Source organism: Corvus cornix, chromosome Z, assembly GCF_000738735.6.
Source record: "Corvus cornix cornix isolate S_Up_H32 chromosome Z, ASM73873v5, whole genome shotgun sequence".
Classification (NCBI taxonomy): Eukaryota; Metazoa; Chordata; class Aves; order Passeriformes; family Corvidae; genus Corvus; species Corvus cornix.
The window spans coordinates 12049483-12067016 of NC_046357.1; the positions used below are offsets into that span (position 1 = coordinate 12049483).

Consider the following 17534-nt stretch of genomic DNA (forward strand, 5'->3'; position numbering starts at 1 on the left):
CTATCCACAGCTGAAGACATTATAATGCCTATTGCATTTTCTATCTGTTTATGAGTCCTTCTAAACATGAATTTTTCTCATTCCTTTTTAAACTTGCCTCCATGTCCTCCTGTGACAACACATTTCAGAATAAATCTGAACAGCACTCTTTTTTTTTTTTTCTTTTATTAGTTCTAAACTCAATTATATCCACTTTCAAGAAATACCTCTTAGGTTTGGAAGAAGTTTTTGAAAACAACAGTTCCACATTCAGCTCACCTACCATCTTAAACATTTCACAAACTTTGATCACATACTCCTCCTACTTGGATCCCTCTTCCCTAAAATAAAGATTGCCAGTCTTTGGTCTGAGAAGACCACAGTCTCCAAAGTTCAAGTTTTCTTATAATTATATTGTTTTCTTTGCATGCAACATAAACCAAGTTTTTACATGGACTCTTCAACAGTTTCATATTTCTGCCAGCATTTCATTAAGTGCAAAGCTCTTGTCTTGAGCAAAAAAGCCAGCTTTACGAATCAATGAATACAGTTCTTCAACACCTAAGGGTCATGTATAAATACAGGAATAAATGTAAAAAAATTAGACAGATAGATACAGTTGTAACATTTAATGGCATCCATAACTCATTCTATGCAAAATGTCAGATAAACAGTATCAAGTGAAAAAATTCTGGTTTCTAGAATGCTTGGTACAAATTGCATTTTCTTAAAATTCAGGAAACCTGTTTCCTTTAAGCATAAACGAATAAAAGTTTTCAATTATATCTTGCTGACACAGACCATTTCTTTCTTTACATTTAAACTCTCTGCCTTGACACCTAAGTACTCCAATGTTACTCTCCTAAGCAAAATACTGAGAATACCATATTAAAGCAATCTTACAGAAGTTATTTTTCCTGATTCAAAAATCACCACCAAAGAGAAGTCAGAAATTCACTAATTATAATACTGGTTATAATAGTTGGTATAATTCCAACAACTGCAGTCAGTTAGAATCATTAAGGTTGGAAAAGATACTGAAGATCACCAAGTTCAACCCTTAACCTAAAACTGCCAGATCCCCCACAAAACCAAATCCCTAATCGCTTCCAGGAATGGAAATTCCACCCCTTTCCCTGGGCAGCCTGTTTCAATGCCTGACCACTCAGTCAGGGAAGCACTTTTCCTAATTTCCAATCTAAATCTACCTTGGTGCAACTTGAGGCCTATTTCCTCTTGCCCTGTCTCTTGTTACCTGGGAGAGAAGATGGACTGACACCTGGCCACACACTCCTTTCAGGGAGTGTTAAGGTCCCCCCTGTGCCTCCTCTTCTCCAGACTTAACCCCAGTTCTCTCAGCTGCTCCTCATCAAACTTGTGCTCCAAATTCACTAATGGAACATGTATTTTCAAAGGTGTGCTCACTAACTCAACTCACCTTTACACAACATGGCTAATGAAAAGGACATTACAACTTTTATTTCTCTCTTTCATTTAACTGAGTTTTTGAAGTTCACTAGACATTGCCATAATCAGATGACCTTCCCTACTCAGACACCTGCTTTTTCAGTTCGGCAGGCTCAGTGTGGGTCAGCAGTGCCCGGGCAGCCCTGAGGGCAAACCCCCTCCCAGAGCACCGAGCACGGCACAGCCGGCACAGAGAGGGGATGGTCCTGCTGGGCTCAGCCCTGGGGCAGCCTCAGCGTGGGCCCTGCTGGGCTCTGCAGGTGGAGAAGGATGGGAAGGTCCTTCAGCACATCCTGAGGAGGGAAACAAAGCCGGAACCTCCTGTGAGGAGCAGCTGAGGACTTTGGGCTTGTCCAGTTTGGCAAAAAGGAGGCTGAGGGGTGACCTCACTGCTCTCTGCAGCTTCATGAGGAGGGGAAGGGCACAGGGAGGTGCTGAGCTCTCCTTCCTGGCATCCAGGGACAGGACACATGGGCATGGTTCAGAGCTGTGCCAGGGGAAGTTCAGAACACTAGGAGGCATTTCTTTAGTGAGAAGGTGGTCCCAGACTGACACAGGCTTCCTGGAGATATGCTTGATTGCTCAATGCCCTTAACAACAGGCTTTAACTTCTGGACAGCCCTGAACTGGTCAGACAGTTGGATGAGCACTGCAGGTCCTTTCCAACTGGAACTATTCTTCACAATTCTTGTTCACAGCTCCAGTCTTAAGATGAATTACTGATTAAACTTTGGAGACTTTTTAGTTTCTGTTATTATTAAATTTCACAGATGAAATACTGTCTTCAAGCCCTGTGGGGCAAATTAAGCAATCAAAATTGTTTCTTTTCACAGGACATGTCCAAATCCTGAAAAGACATGCCACTAGCAGGAAGTAAAATGCAATGGGCTTAAAATACTTTTCTTGTAATTTCAGCCACACAGTGTCTGTGAAAATGCAACTATGCAGCCATTTATAGTAGTGTTTATCTGGTTTTCTCTTACCTGTCCAGACCATTTTCATTCACAGCATCAGGGATGTACTGAATACATTTTTGGTATACTAGTTAGGGACTTGCTTAGACAGGAGAAAATCAGACAATCTTCACAATTTATAATATCTTAATTTGTTTTTCATGACCTACAAACTATTCAACCTAATAAAGAAACCGTACTAATGTCTAACTGCCTTCAAAATATCAACAAACTGTTTAAAGTATTGATTCTAGCATTTAATAATAATTCCTACTATGAAAGTAGTACCTTCGTGCCTACAATCTGGAACAATATACAGTTTGCTTAACTGTATTTTTACAACTTAATTTCTCCATAAAGCACAATGTAGTATTTAGGTTTTTGTCTTCTGACACAGTTTTATCAGAAACTGTGAATTTTCCTATTAAAATAATATTTTCATGTACTCGTGTGTTAAACCAGTCAGTCAGTCCCTTTTGGGGGGAAAAAAAACCCAAACAATGTTGTTTAAAGTAATTGATAATTGAAGTATTCTTTTTACAGTGGACCACTCTACAGATACATTAGTGGGGAAATTCAATCCTTACTGTCACTCTGGAGTAAAAGAGATTGCATATTGGAAACATCAGTAAAAAGTCAATCATGAACCTGCTACTGACAGCTGCAGTAACTCAATTAATGCAGATGCCATGTGACATTTTGCCATTTGATTCTAACCACAAAGATCAAGACTGAAGCCACAAAATAATTTCTGACAGCCTCTTTGACACTTGTCAAACAACATCCATCAATACTCAGTTACACCTAAAGTGAAACTTGCAACTTCCAATTGAAATCCTCAATCTTCCTAGTGAATACAGTTACATTGAGTCTCTCCACAGGAATTACTCTACTCCCAAAGAATACCGGGTAAAGTTAAATTTTATCCAAGAATTTTTGTAAAAACAATTAACCAAAACTTTCATGAAATATCATTTAAAATAATTTTAAGTTACAGAACTAAAATAATACAAACAAAATACCTTTACTATCTAGAGGCAAAACAAATATAATATTTGCTTCCAGATCTCACTGTCCTAAAGAATGGTATTTAAAGTAAATCAAGGCACACTAAAACACAAAAGCTAAACAAGTCTCTAGAAAAACACTGTCAAAGAGTGACCTCAATACTTACCCATCATTAGAACATGTCAAAAATTCTTCCTTTATCTTTGGATGCCAACAGCCTGAATTGAGCATTGCTGTGTGACCCTAAAGAAATAAACACAGAGGTCTTACAAGGCCTTGTAAGCTGTCTTACAAAGTTTTACAACTTTTACTCCAAATCCTTGAAATGGAATCACATGAAAGCTGAGGGACGAATCAGACCCTTCGGACTCTTCTGACTGACATTGCGGCGATCTGCCTACCCACGGCTTTTCCGATGCCACGTTCCCCCTCCCGCTCTCTCCTGCTCTTAGCCCTGGCCACTCCCTCGGGCTCCCCCTATTGGTTCCTGTACCCCAACCCCGCCCAGGGACCGGCCCTGAGCCCCTGAGAAAAGGCCCCTGCGCCTGCATCATGAGGCCTCTCTGCCTATGAGGGTTGCCGGGACAAGATGCGATTAAAGTCATCTCAAACCCTCATGGGCGACCCTTCTCTGCCTCCTTTGCCATCACTGGGTGTAGCGCTGCTGGCTGCTGGAGCAAGAACCGCAGGGCCGTCCGAAATGGGCTATGGGATGCGACCATGGTTGCACTGCCCTAAGCATCCCCACTGAGCTCTCAGGAAAGCTACAGCCTGCTAAGCTAAATCTAGCCAACTACAACATGACATCACAATGATTTAACAGATTGTATGTACTCTATCCATTTCATTCTTGCTTGTTTTAGAAAAACCCTGACATTCTTCTACTTTTCTTTTTTCTTTCAGAAAATAGCATAGAATCACACTTCTTTTTTCTCTTGGGAGAGCTGTAAAGCAGAGAAAGGATGAAACAATAGGCATCAATACAGCGTGTCACAAACTTTTTCAAGGTACAGAAAAATAATGGGAATAACACTAACAACCAGGGTGACACAATACACATACCCAATGTCAATCTACACTAGCCAAAGATTCTGTTGGAGAAAACTGAGGAAACAGAATTTGAAAGCCAAGACAGTGAACCTCAAGTGAAATTTTCATAAAATATTAAAGTTGCAAATTGACTAGTCAGTTTTCTTTCTTTAAGACAGGAAAAATAGAACGTAAGTGTTTTATGCAAGGTAAACAATTGCCATTATGGTGACTATGAATATAACTGCATTACTGGACTAGATATTGTCCAGTTGGCTTTACTTCTTTGAAGTACAGGCACATGCTCATTGACTATGTTCAAAGAGAAATTTGGAATCTGCTCTGCAATGCTTGAATGACTTCAGTTTGTTTGAAGCACAAACAAGGAGAGAAATACTGAAAAGTTAATGAGGCAATATAACAAATATTTTAGCATTTTGACTGTTGGACCACAATATACTGGAATTCTAGACATTTACAAGATAAAGAAAATCTAAATTATTTTTAAGCAAACAAGAACTAAAGCAGATGTTGTTTGATAGTTTTATGTATGTATCACTAGCCAAAAGAAATAGTCATCTGACAAGAACAGCTTTAAGCAAAACAGCATTTAGCCTAGTTATTTGGCAATATCCTTTACAAGCAATAAGTAAATCAACTTTATCATCAGTTTGAGCTTTAGATTTTATCATTACTTTTTAGGCTTAAGCTATTCAAAAAAACTGACTTGAATGTAAATCACCTAGGTAAATAGAACCATTGTATCAAAATTTGTGGAAATACAAGGGCAAAGTCGTCAAAACACAACCAACTGTGGTTTAAGTACTTCAAAACTATGAATGAACCCTTCTGTATTTGCATTTTTAACTACCATTAATAATATACACATTGTTGCTTATTAGTCTCACACTCACAGCTTGCAGGTAGACAACCAACCACCTCCAGCCCCTGCCTTGAAACCTCCAGCCCCTGACTTTACCTTTGTGTTTGTCATATCCACAATGTACTGGTCTCCCTTTATGCATTCCATTACTGGGAAGCCATCTCTGTCAAGGACTTTTGCCTGAGAGTTACCAGAGACAACGAGAATGACATCTCCCGTGCTGCTATACTGTAAAGATTTGATTTGGTGACTATAAAGAAAAGAAAGAAAGAAGAAAAAAAAAAAAAAGGAGAAATAAAACATTTCAATTAACAGTCCTATAAACCTACACTAAAACAAAAGTGTCAATGGTGCATATCAATGTCAATGGTCATATTGCAGAAATAAACCCATGTACACTCCTGTATCAAAGAAATGAGAGGCGGAAGATATTTTACTAATGGAATAAAGTTTTTTATTCCACTGTGTGTGTGCATATGCATGTGTCCTGTTTCTTTCAACCACATGCAGCTCATCAAACACATAAAACGTCATTTCTGGCAAACATATTTCTTTAAGAATGCTATTATAACTCCAGTGGAAAAATAGTATGTGTCAGATTTAACTATCCAGAGCTGAAAATTCTTTTTCATCTTCCCAAAAGTAAAATGTGGAATGACAGTAATCTGTAAATTACTACAAAAGGATGTTGTAGTCATACATAAAACTTCATTGTACCTTGCACACCAGGATATTAGTCATAGGTCAGCATTCTTGCAACTTTTTATATGGTCCGGGCTTTAATTTCATCTAAATCTAAGATAAAGTTAAATATACCATCAGCCCTGGAAACATGACAATAGATAACAATCTGTCTAGTCTACTTATCTTTGGTGACTGTTCATTTGTTGTAACAGTGTCCTCACACATTTGTTCCATTGATTGCAAAAACCTGGGGCAGAAACCATGGAGTAATAGCGAGATGACAAAAATGAACTGAAAGTGGAAAGCTGACTGACAAATGAGAAGCCCATTTCCACCTTCAGCATATTCTCTCAGCATCTTGCTTTATTAACAAGTTTCATGGCTCTTGCTGCATCTGAAGGAGATCTCCCTTTGATCCCCTATACTCCATTACAAGGATAGCAAAAAATGCAAAGCAGTCTATCCACTTCACACCGGCCGGAATTTATATCCTGGCACATTAACAGAGTGTGCACAGTAACATTACTTTATATTAATACTTCAGCTCTGCATCTAGATTACTCTCAAATACAGGACCAGAACACATTTGCTAGCTAGATTTGGATTCCCATGGCATCCACAGTGTCCTTGAAGAAATATCTTCCTTTAGCTTCAGAACATGACTATGTACATTCAAATCCTAGTACCTTTCAGGAAACTACTTTTTAACACTATTTCCCATCAGTAAAGTTAACACTCAGATGACCAACAAAACCAACTATGCAACTTGTAACTTAATATTTTAGCATTTCAGTTCTTATACAGTAGTGACTTCATATAATTGTCTCAGCAGTAGCTATTACCTGTTAAATCTGTCCTCAAATCATGAGTTAATATATGAAACACTTAAAATATCATAATACTTATTTTAAAAGTTCTGTATAGATCATAGTAATGTAAACTAAGCATAAATTTCTTATCCAAAAAATGTTTGGCAAAACTGATATTATAATTCAAAAGCCAAAAATTGCTTCAAGCACCCTATTACGTAATACCAACTGGCAGCCAAATTGGACTGAGTATGATAAAATGATTTTTAATAGAAAGGAGACATTCAAATATGGGAATTTCTGAAATAGATTGCAGGCAATGTCGCAAAAAACATCCTGATCCTCAAGAGCAAAAACGAATACCTTCTCAGAAGAGAAGATGGCCAGCTACACTAAGCTCAGAGGAAACATTGGAAGAAATTAAAGGAAACCCACAAGAGAACTAATATCTAAAGTCTAGAATATTCTCTGCAGACAGCCAGCTGATAAACCTAGACTAAAGAATACATCAGATTCAGCTTTTGCAGAACAAATACATCTTAGGATTTAAAAATTTTTTCTCAGTCATACTTCCAAGTGCTCTTGCCCAATCACATGATTGATACAAAGCTCAAAATATTCCTGAGCCCCACCTGAGTACCATATACAGAATGAAGTACTCATTAGGTTCTATTTCTCATAGTCTAATGCTGAAATTGGCAAAAGAAAATAGCCAGCATCTCCAAAGCACAGGTTCATATTTTGCACTTATCACTGTTGAAAAGTAAGAACAAAGAATATTTAAAAACTAGACTAAAATATTATTTTCATTTGATGCATGTCTCATGCATGAAAAGGGTGTGACCACTAGTTAAGAACAAACAGCTCAGAAGTAAAATCTGATTTCTGAAAGAATCCACAATACATAAAGGCCCATAGAGTCTTCTGAAAAAAAAACTGTTTTCAGACACTGAAATACTAGAAATAAAACTACAGACATTAATACCATTAACATGGCACTGTTCATAATTCAAACAATGTCGTCTCATTGCTTCTTAGCAGTTCTGTACCAGCATGTCTGAACAAACTTTGCTTTCCTCTTAAAATTTCTCCCAGTAATGAAAAGCAACTGGTTTTACAGCATCTAGCACAATGGAACATAACCAATAATTTATCAAATCAGTCATGTAAAAAAATGCGTTTGAGAGACAAGATTTCCATAACCTTTACCTAAAGAAAAAAAACCCCAAACCCACACCTTCTTGACCATGCAATATGACTTTCAAAATCATGTTTAGAAATTGCTTCTGTAAATAGAGTATTTGCGAAGTCCCAGAAGTTACCACTTTTCTGACATTTATTGGAACATGACCAAGAGTGAGGCTCTGCAGAGGCAATTCCTTAAGAAAATATTTTTAGTTCTTATTAATGTTAGAGCAAGTCTTGGGAAACTTGCAAAAACAGTTCCTTTTAATAACATGTAGTGGTTTGGTCCAAAATACTCATTACATACATAGCATTAATCCAAGTCATTTTGGTTTAAAGCTGCCAAATGTGCACAGCACATTGTACCAGGACCTGCAGAACAGAGCTATATACATGAGTAGAATCATGACAAACAAATATTTTCTACACACATAACAGCTTTGCCTTACACTTGCTTTTGGCTTTAACACCAAGATATGGCTTGAAAGTACTGGCTTTTTGTCAGGCTGGGGTTTTTTTTAACTTTACATCACAAATCCAAGGAGAAATTAACAGAGTAACCTGATATTATGCTACAAAATGGAGCCTTGACAATACAGAATTGATCTCAGGCTCCTTCATTTCTAAAATGAAATTAAATTTATACCTCCAGATCTGGATTTCTGCTAACACCTAATGTTTCCATACCAGAACTCCTCAGAATTCTTTGAAATTCAAGTCTGTGAATGCTAATAGCCCTTGCAATAAACTTCATAGCAAAAAAAGTAATATAAGAACATATATACACCTGGACACAAGTTGTATAAAATTCCACATAGTGTTCACCAGCTTGTCTCAATGTCAGCATGAAAGAACTTGAAGCTGAATCTTTTTACCAGACAGAGATAAGGTTCCAGTTTTATGTTTAGAAAAAGATACAGAAGTTGTATTTGAACAATAATTTTTTTAAACCCCTAAAATTAGTTCATGACACTTGCAACATAAGTGTAATTTCCAAACTTCACACCAGTCAAGTCTATTTTTAATATTATTTCATGTTTATATTTTAAGTACTTTATTTATACATCAACGTACTCAAACTACAAGAATCTCACAAAGAACATTTATATAAAAATACTTGTGAGATCCTTGTAACACTAAATGAACAGTGTCAGGAATAACAAATATTTTAAGTTCATATTTTATCATTAGTTTTTTGCCAAAATGAGCTTACCAATTTATCTGCAAGCTATCCCTGAAATAGAACATTAGCATACATTCTACTTGTGGTTTTTATACAACATTTATGTTTTATACCATTATTAGCAAGTACGACTAAATTTGAATGCACTCTTCTGTTAAACTTGAAAATGCTTCATTAAAATAATTTTCTACTGTGGGAGTAAAGACTGTCAGCTCTTTCTGCTCAGTTATGACAGAGGAAGGACAGTACCATTTATATCCTGCTAACTAATCATGTAAATGAAACTCATACCAGAAAACTCTGAATGTCACTTTACATTTGAAAACTTTCATTTATTTATTCCTAAGTGGCAGGTATACTTAATTATGTTTTCAAAGTAAATGTGCCATTTGTCAGTTTATTATAAGAAGTCAAGGTCTGTCAAAGAGATTGGAATTGCATAATGCATTAAAGCACACTTTTTACTTTTCTGATTTTTCACACTTCAGAACAGCAATAAGAATCCCTTTCTATTTTGCCCCTCTTCAAGATAACAGCCCTAACTTTTTCTCATCTTTCATTATCTAGATTCTTGGCGTATCTATAGTCAGTTATATGCATTCTAGCCTTCCAAACTGACCAAAACTCAGCTGTAGCTTTTTAAGATAGTAATGATTAAAATTAGACATTCTAAATACTACTTACTCTATGTATAATAAAGTTCAATCCTTTTTTTAAGCATACTGAAATACCTTATAAACTGCGCCACATAAGTTAGACATCAGAAAGTACCTTGATAAAACCACTGGGTTTTGTTTTGGTTTATTTTATGTAATATATTTTTTGGAAAGTTCAGTGTGCACTACCATTGAAGGAGTTCTGTATTGCCGATCTCTGGAATAACTAAATGAACTCACTTCACTTACTTTCTAAATTACCAGTGAATAATATGGATAGTATGGAAATAACTCCCTAAAAATGCTTCCTGCATTTTCTTTTCAATTTGCATATATAGAAATATAGGAATAAATGTAAAGAAATATATTTTCTTTGAGAGAGACAATATTTCACACTATGTTGCTATTCAGTGATCACTGCAATGCAAAGAACCAGTGCTTCCTGAAACAGAGGACTTCACAAAAATTAAATAACTCACCCTTCCCTTCAGAAATCCTGGCAGCAACTCTCCACAAAGGGGTCAATTGTTTTAACTTGCTTCTCCTCTTAATTAATTTTACATAAGCAGAATACATATAGAAAGTGATTTCTGTCATTTACAACTACAAATGTCAACTTGTCTTTGGTCATTTTCTGATGTGCTATTAATAATTGCATCTGCACACTCACCTGTAGCTTTCTAAAAGTGGAAAATATGCAAGTCACTGTAAAAAGCAGGAAAAGAAATAAGCAAACAAGTTCTTAGGTTCACATTCTTTGGTATTCAAGAGCCTTTTAAACAAGCTGTCTTACAAGGCTTTTGTGCATTCTACCAGGAGCTTAACATGGAACATTAAGTGCAAACTGCAGTCTTCATGCCTACCATTCACAAGGCTGGAGGGACCGAAAAGCTTGGAGAGAGGCATCCATTCCAGCAAAATCCCAAAATTTTACATCATAGTCATATCCACCAGTTATCAAACGAGCACCTGAAGGATCCAACCCCAAAGCAGAAACCTGTACAGAAAAAAAATACATAATCATATTCATACAAACTTTTTATTTTTTTTCTACAATTCTTCAGGGTGTCACCAAAACATAAAATGCTACTAAAGTGAAAAAAAAAACAAACCCAAGCTTCAAACAACCCACTGCCCTGGTTTCTTACTAAAATATCTTAGCTATATTTTCATTTTGAAATTTCACTACCTTGAATAAAGTCTGAGTACTTTTGAAGGATTAGGAAGAATGGAAGTAAAAATTACATAGTCTGAATAAACCACTGAAGATAGCTGAGAAAAAATAGTTTACAGTGTTTATCTCCTAATCATCTCATTGCAAGATTTGGCTAAGTTCTGTTTCTATGAAGAAAATTGTACTTTAGACTTCTATCAAAAGTACGAACAATATTTCTAGCAAAATAACAAAATAGTTTAATATCCACTAGTTTAAGATTCTAAGTTTACTCAAGACAGCTCATGTGCACATACACATTGCTTAGTTAAATTTCTCTTCTGAAAAAAATAGAAGAATAAAATAGGGTATTGATTTTTTTTACATCACAGATTTTAGAAAGATATCGTTGTAATAAAATAGGTCAAAATAACTTCTCAAAACCCATTTCTTTTGTATACAAAACCAGCTGCTCAGAGCTATTCAGAATTTTGAGGAAAGAATCCTAATGCTTATTACTCTTATCTGTTATTCTCAAATCATAGGTCAAGTAAAATGGGAATTTTACTGAAAATCTATTTTAATTCTCTATTCAAAGAACAGTAATGTTCTATAGTACAATAAACAGTATTTCATATACTAAAATAAATAGTAGTGTTCAAATCACCACATGGAGAAATAAGATAACAGAAGTATTTCACTGGAAATTATATAAAATAATTACATAAAATCATTTACCTTCAAAATTATTTATTTTCCTTTCTCATTTGTGAAAATATTGTATCTACTACTATGATTTCAAACATTAGCAAAAGACTAGTTGGACAGTGTGCTAAATTAATTTAGATACCAAGAGATTAATTTTCAAAAATTAAGTCATCTACATGGGAGAGTGTTGAAAAGTAGTATCAAAAAATATAAAACAAGAGTATTTTTAGAATTACTAAAAATTACACCTAACCTGAAAATTTCAGGAAAAGATAAAACTCATATGGAATTCATGCTTAGGTTTTAATAGAACCCATGGGTAAAACCCAGACCATAAACAGCAAATTACTTTTAACCATTGCACAAAAACATGGGTCATCCCACATTTTTAAGACAGATAAACATCAGGTTGAAGAACCCTTTCAGTAAGTCTCCAACACAATAAAGTAGTAGTAGTAGTAGTAGTAGCAGTAGTAGTAGTAGTAGTAGTAGTAATGATAATGATGATGATAATAATAATAATGTTCTATAAAATGCCAGGAAAAGCATTCCAAGAGATAAACCAGAAAATCCTGAAGGAAAAAGAATAATATTATACTTGAAAAAGAACATTCAAACTTATACAGAATAAAAGAAAAGCCTTCATTCCTGACTGGAGGGTAATGCCTGAGAATAGTGTCATGACTACAGGTTAGCAACACCGAATGTCTTCAGGAAAAAAAAGAATTCAGAGGAATTACTTTCAGATGTCTAAAACTGCATTTAAAATTCTAGATATGGATGTACAAAAATGATAATAATTTTACAGAGAAGATGCTTACCTATACATATCTTCTTTACATGTATACATGAAAAGTACTGACTGGAACTATGATTTAATGCAGGGACATAGAAGTACCACCAAAAAAACCTTGTCTCAAAGATATATTAGCCTACTACTGTATTTTTTTTTCAAATCTTTAGTAAACATCTATATACCCTGTGTTACGGAGACTTCTAAAACTTATGTAAACTGTTGAATAGTTCCCACAGAAAACATTTTAAAACATGGAAACAAGTTCAATGAAAAACTAAACTACAGAAAACAATTGTCCCAATAAAAACAGCATGTATGAATGAAATTTATTCTTTAAGATGGACAGTTTGCTTTCCTAGAATTTAGATTTCCTTACATGAAATAGTATGGGCATCTTTTGAGTTTTCTTTTTCCAGTTTCATGTAGATGAAGTTCACTTAACTATTCCTTATTTTATCAAGGGCGCATTTCTAGTCATTTTCTCCTTTAGGTTCCTGCTGCTCCTGACCAGCTCTCTGCTGGTCACTTTTAAAGCATCACCTAAGGTACGAACAGGTGATTCCCAAAGGCTGGAAATCAAGCAGGTGAGGCAGAAGGCCGGCTTGGCTGAACAGGGATGTTCTCTTGGAAATAAGGCAAAAAAGAAAGGCGTATGCCCTGTGGAAGCAAGGTCAGGTGACATGGGAAGAACACAGAGATGCTGCTTGGTACTGCAGGGAGAAAATCTGTACCAAAGCTCAGCTGGAGTTGAAGCTGCCCAGAACCAGGGGGAAAACACGATTTTTTTTCAAATATATTAATGGTTAAAGGCAGTGTAGAAATAATAAAAGCCCATTACAGGACTGGGATGGGCACCTCACAAAGAGGACAGAGACAAGGCAGAGGTGTTTAAAGCTTTCTTTGCCTCTGTCTTCTGATGGACCAAGGGGGTCTCAGACCATGACTATGAGAATGATCAACTTCCAGCCAATACTGAAATTGTGCACGATCTGCTGCTCCAGGTGGATCCCTACAAATCCATGGAGCCTGATGAGATTCATCTGAGTAATCCTCAAAGAGCTGGCTGATGTTACTCCAAAGTCTGTCTTGATGATTTTCAAGCAGTCTTGGGAATCTGGAGAGGTCCCAGTTGACATCATCTTTGTGGATCTAAGTAAAGCTTTTGATACTGTCTCTCATGGAGTCCTTCTGGATAAAATGTATTAGGAGAAGACTCTTCACCCAGAGGCTGGTTGGGCACTGGAACAGGCTCCCCAGGGAAGTGGTCACAGCACCAAGACTGACAGAGTTCAAGAAGTGTTTAGACAATGCTCTTGGGCGCATGGTGTGACTCTTGGGGATGGTGCTTTGCAGGCCCAGGAGGTGGACTTGATCTTTGTCAGTCCCTTTTCAACTCAGCATATTCAGTGATTCTGTAATTAAGATACCTCACAGTATTTCAAATATACAATGCCCTAGTATAGCCAACTGTCTGAAAATAGTACTTTGAAGAAAACCAACAAATGATGGTCCTATTCACCAGGGAACTGACTCCTCCTTAATCTAAATGTCCTCCTATAATTCAGAGGCATTCACTTGCGGAAATCTTTTCAAACGTGTAATCTCTTATGTGTTTCCAAAACGAATATGCCCCCTTTACAACTTAAATGGAAATTTTGAACCCTAACCATTTCATTCATGATTTCTGACATGCAGAAAAACTAGATACCTCCTGATTAATCAAAACACTCAAGTGTTCTATTCAATAACTTCTGTATGAGGAAGCCGTTGTGATATGAGATATTAGAAGGCACAGATTACATATTCTTTCTCATACCCACCTATGTATCCAAAGTACCATGAGAAATAAAAAATATATATGGAGTTTCAATGGGAACAGTAATTCCTATTACACTGTAAAAGCAAGACAACTGGGAAATTAATCAGGTTTCTGGAAAGACTCTCTAGCTTGGGAAATCTTTTCTGAAATTTCTCAGCTGCACAGGAATAGAGTCATCATCAAATCCACATTCACTAGATTGAAGAGGTACAGATGGGATATATAAGTTTAGCTGAAATACAGTACACTGTATGAACATAATGAGAAGACTGTATTTAAAAACATTGGGGCAGAACACCAAAATCAAGATATGAATTTACTCCCATCCTCATGTATCTAAGGTCACGGGTAAGTGGTTTCACTGTTCTAAAACAAACAAAAAAAATGCAAAAAGATAGCCCTTCTACAGAAGAGATCTTTTTTTCAATTATATGTTTCATTTACTGCATCCAGTCTAATCCAACTGTGCCATATATATCCCACATTACAATTCACCTCTGTTCTAGGTGATGACAGCTGCATTCTCCTGCAGTCAAAATATCTCAGAAGTCTTCCAAAACTGTAACTTCCACTTTACAAGGACTTTTAGTTAGAAATAACATGAGCTTATTCTTTAAGAAGCCATGAAAAGATTTACTGGTTTAATATAAAGAAAAATAAATCAAAAAATTTTACCTAACGAAGTTTGTTAGGACATGTATTCAGAAGGAAACATACTGCAGAAGCAGTTACTGTCACATGTAAAACAGGAAACTATTTGCACTAGTACGCTACTCTGCAAAACCTAGTATTCATAAAAATTAATATGCAAAGCAGTTGCATGCAGTGTGTGTAGAAAAATGCACTCTGTTTTGTTTAGTGTAATGCAATGCATCTCTTACAAGTCTTCGACCAGTCAGCATGTAAAAGCAATTGAATTTGTGTTGGAAGATGTGATTATACAAAGATAGCAACACAGAGGAAAAAAATGATACTTCCAAGTTGGATTGTGGTTCTTTAAAAGAAAGCAAAGGAACAGTAGTGGAGATAAAATCTAGAAAAGACGGAGTCAAAAACAAGAAAGAACAAGATTTCAAGAAATTGAGAAAGGTGTATAAAAGGCACTAAAAAGATTGAAGTAGAATGAAGTACTCAGCAGCAAAGAAGTCGTTGGAAATAACATTCTCCTTTAAACCAATGACCAAAGAAAGGTCTAGATTAGACCTACGTCTACATATTAGGAAGGTCTAGCCTACAAGAGGAACTCTAACAATTACAGAGAGAAGACTTGATGAAAATGAGACAACAGTTGAGCCATACAGAGCTATATTTAGGTTTTTATGAGAAATTGAAGAGGTGGTCCTGAAACACACTTTCAATAGCACTAAGAAAAGAGACTGACTAAAACAACAAATCAAGGAAAAAATTCAGTTCTTCAACTTTAGCTGGTAAGTATTTGTTAACTTATTTCACAGACTGACAGTTCTAGAAGAGCTTGAAGGGTTGAAAACATGTTATCACTTACTGTCTTCGTTCCATGTTGGAGTGTAATTTCATGAGAATCTGGAATTTTCTTGACAGGGTTCTGGAAAAGAAGAAAATTCACCTCTATGAAAACAGTGCTATCACCAAAAAAACCCACTAATGCAATATATATGTAAAAGTAAGAAAAGTTTCCATCACAACAGTTGTAACATGGGGAGGAGAAATGGGAAAATCATAAACCAGAGACTGATTTCACATTTTTATTTTCATGGATATACTCCCAAAAAATATGATGAATAATTGTTTTAAAAATATGACACCATCTTAAGACAAAAACAGGAAAATATTTTCTTTTTTTTTCTTCTTTGGAAGATATTAATTCACACAGAAAGAAATGTAATGGAAGTACTCAAGTACTTTGAGCAACTTTCTACAAAGGTCATATGAATCATTATTCTCAAAATACTTATTTATCTGGCATCACTCCAGTTTCCTAAAACAGACACAATCTATCCCCTTGATGTCTGACATCTTTGTTATAATTTTCTGTTGCCAAAGTATGATTTTAAAATAATTTTAGGCACACTTTATACTACACATTAAATCTCTTTCCTTATCCATCTCTGCCAATCCCTTCATTATTTTTCATGCTTCACAGAAAAGTCTCTATAGCATCAGGCTGATTTCCTTCGTACTTGTTTTATCTTCTTTATCATTTCCATCTTCTATTTGTCTGATAAAACTGAAACTCTCATTATCTTTGGTTTAGCCACACCTACCCTTCTTCTAACTTTACTTCAATTAAAAGGAAATATATTTAGGTTAGGTATTAGGAAGAAGTTCTTTACTTTGAGGGTGGTGAGGCACTGGAACAGGATGCCCAGAGAAGCTGTGGATGCTTCATCCCTGGAAATGTTCAAGGCCACGTCTGAATGATGCTCTGAGAAACTTGGTCTAGCGGAAGGTGTCTCTGTCCATGGCAGAGGGCTTGAAAGGAGATGGTCTTTAAGGAGGGAGGGCATGTTGTGCACGTGCATTCATTAGTTGTCTTCCAGAGCAACCACTTTGCTCACTGAAGCCCTACTGGGAAGTGCCAAGACATCCCCTGCTGATGGGAAGTAGAGAATAAATCTTCTTGTTTCCCTTAAGAATAAATCCCTTGTTTCCACATGTGGCCTGCACTTTTACTTCATTACGCTGCCTTTATTTTGATCCATGTGATTTTTTTCCATCTTCCTGTCTTCTCCTGCTCCATCCTGCTGAGGATGGCAGTGATAAAACAGCCCAGTGGACACCTGGCATCCAGCCAGGGTCAGCCCACCACAAGGTAACAGTAAAGGTTTTCCAATAGCTACACATGACATCCTAAAAGGTATAGCCCACACAGCATTAAGTGACATTTCCACAGACTCAGTGGTTTAGAAGCTGAGAAGCAGCTGTAACTCAAAATTCCTAAGAGAAGCTGTGATTATGAAAATGAGTTTATTGTTCCACTGACACTATAAAGCACACAGACAAAGGTATAATTATAATACAAATTAAGTTTTCAATGCTCCATCATTTCCTACACTATAAACTGGTATTTGCTATTCTTGGGATGCAAAAATTTGCTCAATAGCCACTTGCTATCCAAGCACATTCCATAAAAACCAAGCAGTGAAAAGCAAACAGTTTCCAAGATTCACCCACAACAGCCGTCACCCACAACAAAAGATGTACTATTTTTGTGAATCAGAGGCTTTCACAGAAACCATCTGT

The 17534-nt window shown here is 36.2% G+C and overlaps 1 protein-coding gene across 2 annotated transcripts in view; it reads right to left on the reverse strand.

The window, feature by feature from the left end:
* WDR70 (WD repeat domain 70) overlaps window positions 1-17534 on the reverse strand; it is a 129468-nt gene that overhangs the window by 78007 nt on the left and 33927 nt on the right. For both annotated transcript variants that reach the window (XM_010395184.1, XM_039566679.1), the window contains 4 exons: window positions 15817-15876; window positions 10700-10833; window positions 5416-5569; window positions 3574-3650 (listed from right to left, as the gene is read on the reverse strand). In XM_010395184.1, the coding sequence (XP_010393486.1) occupies window positions 3574-3650; window positions 5416-5569; window positions 10700-10833; window positions 15817-15876 (425 nt within the window). The remainder of the gene's footprint in view (window positions 1-3573; window positions 3651-5415; window positions 5570-10699; window positions 10834-15816; window positions 15877-17534) is intronic.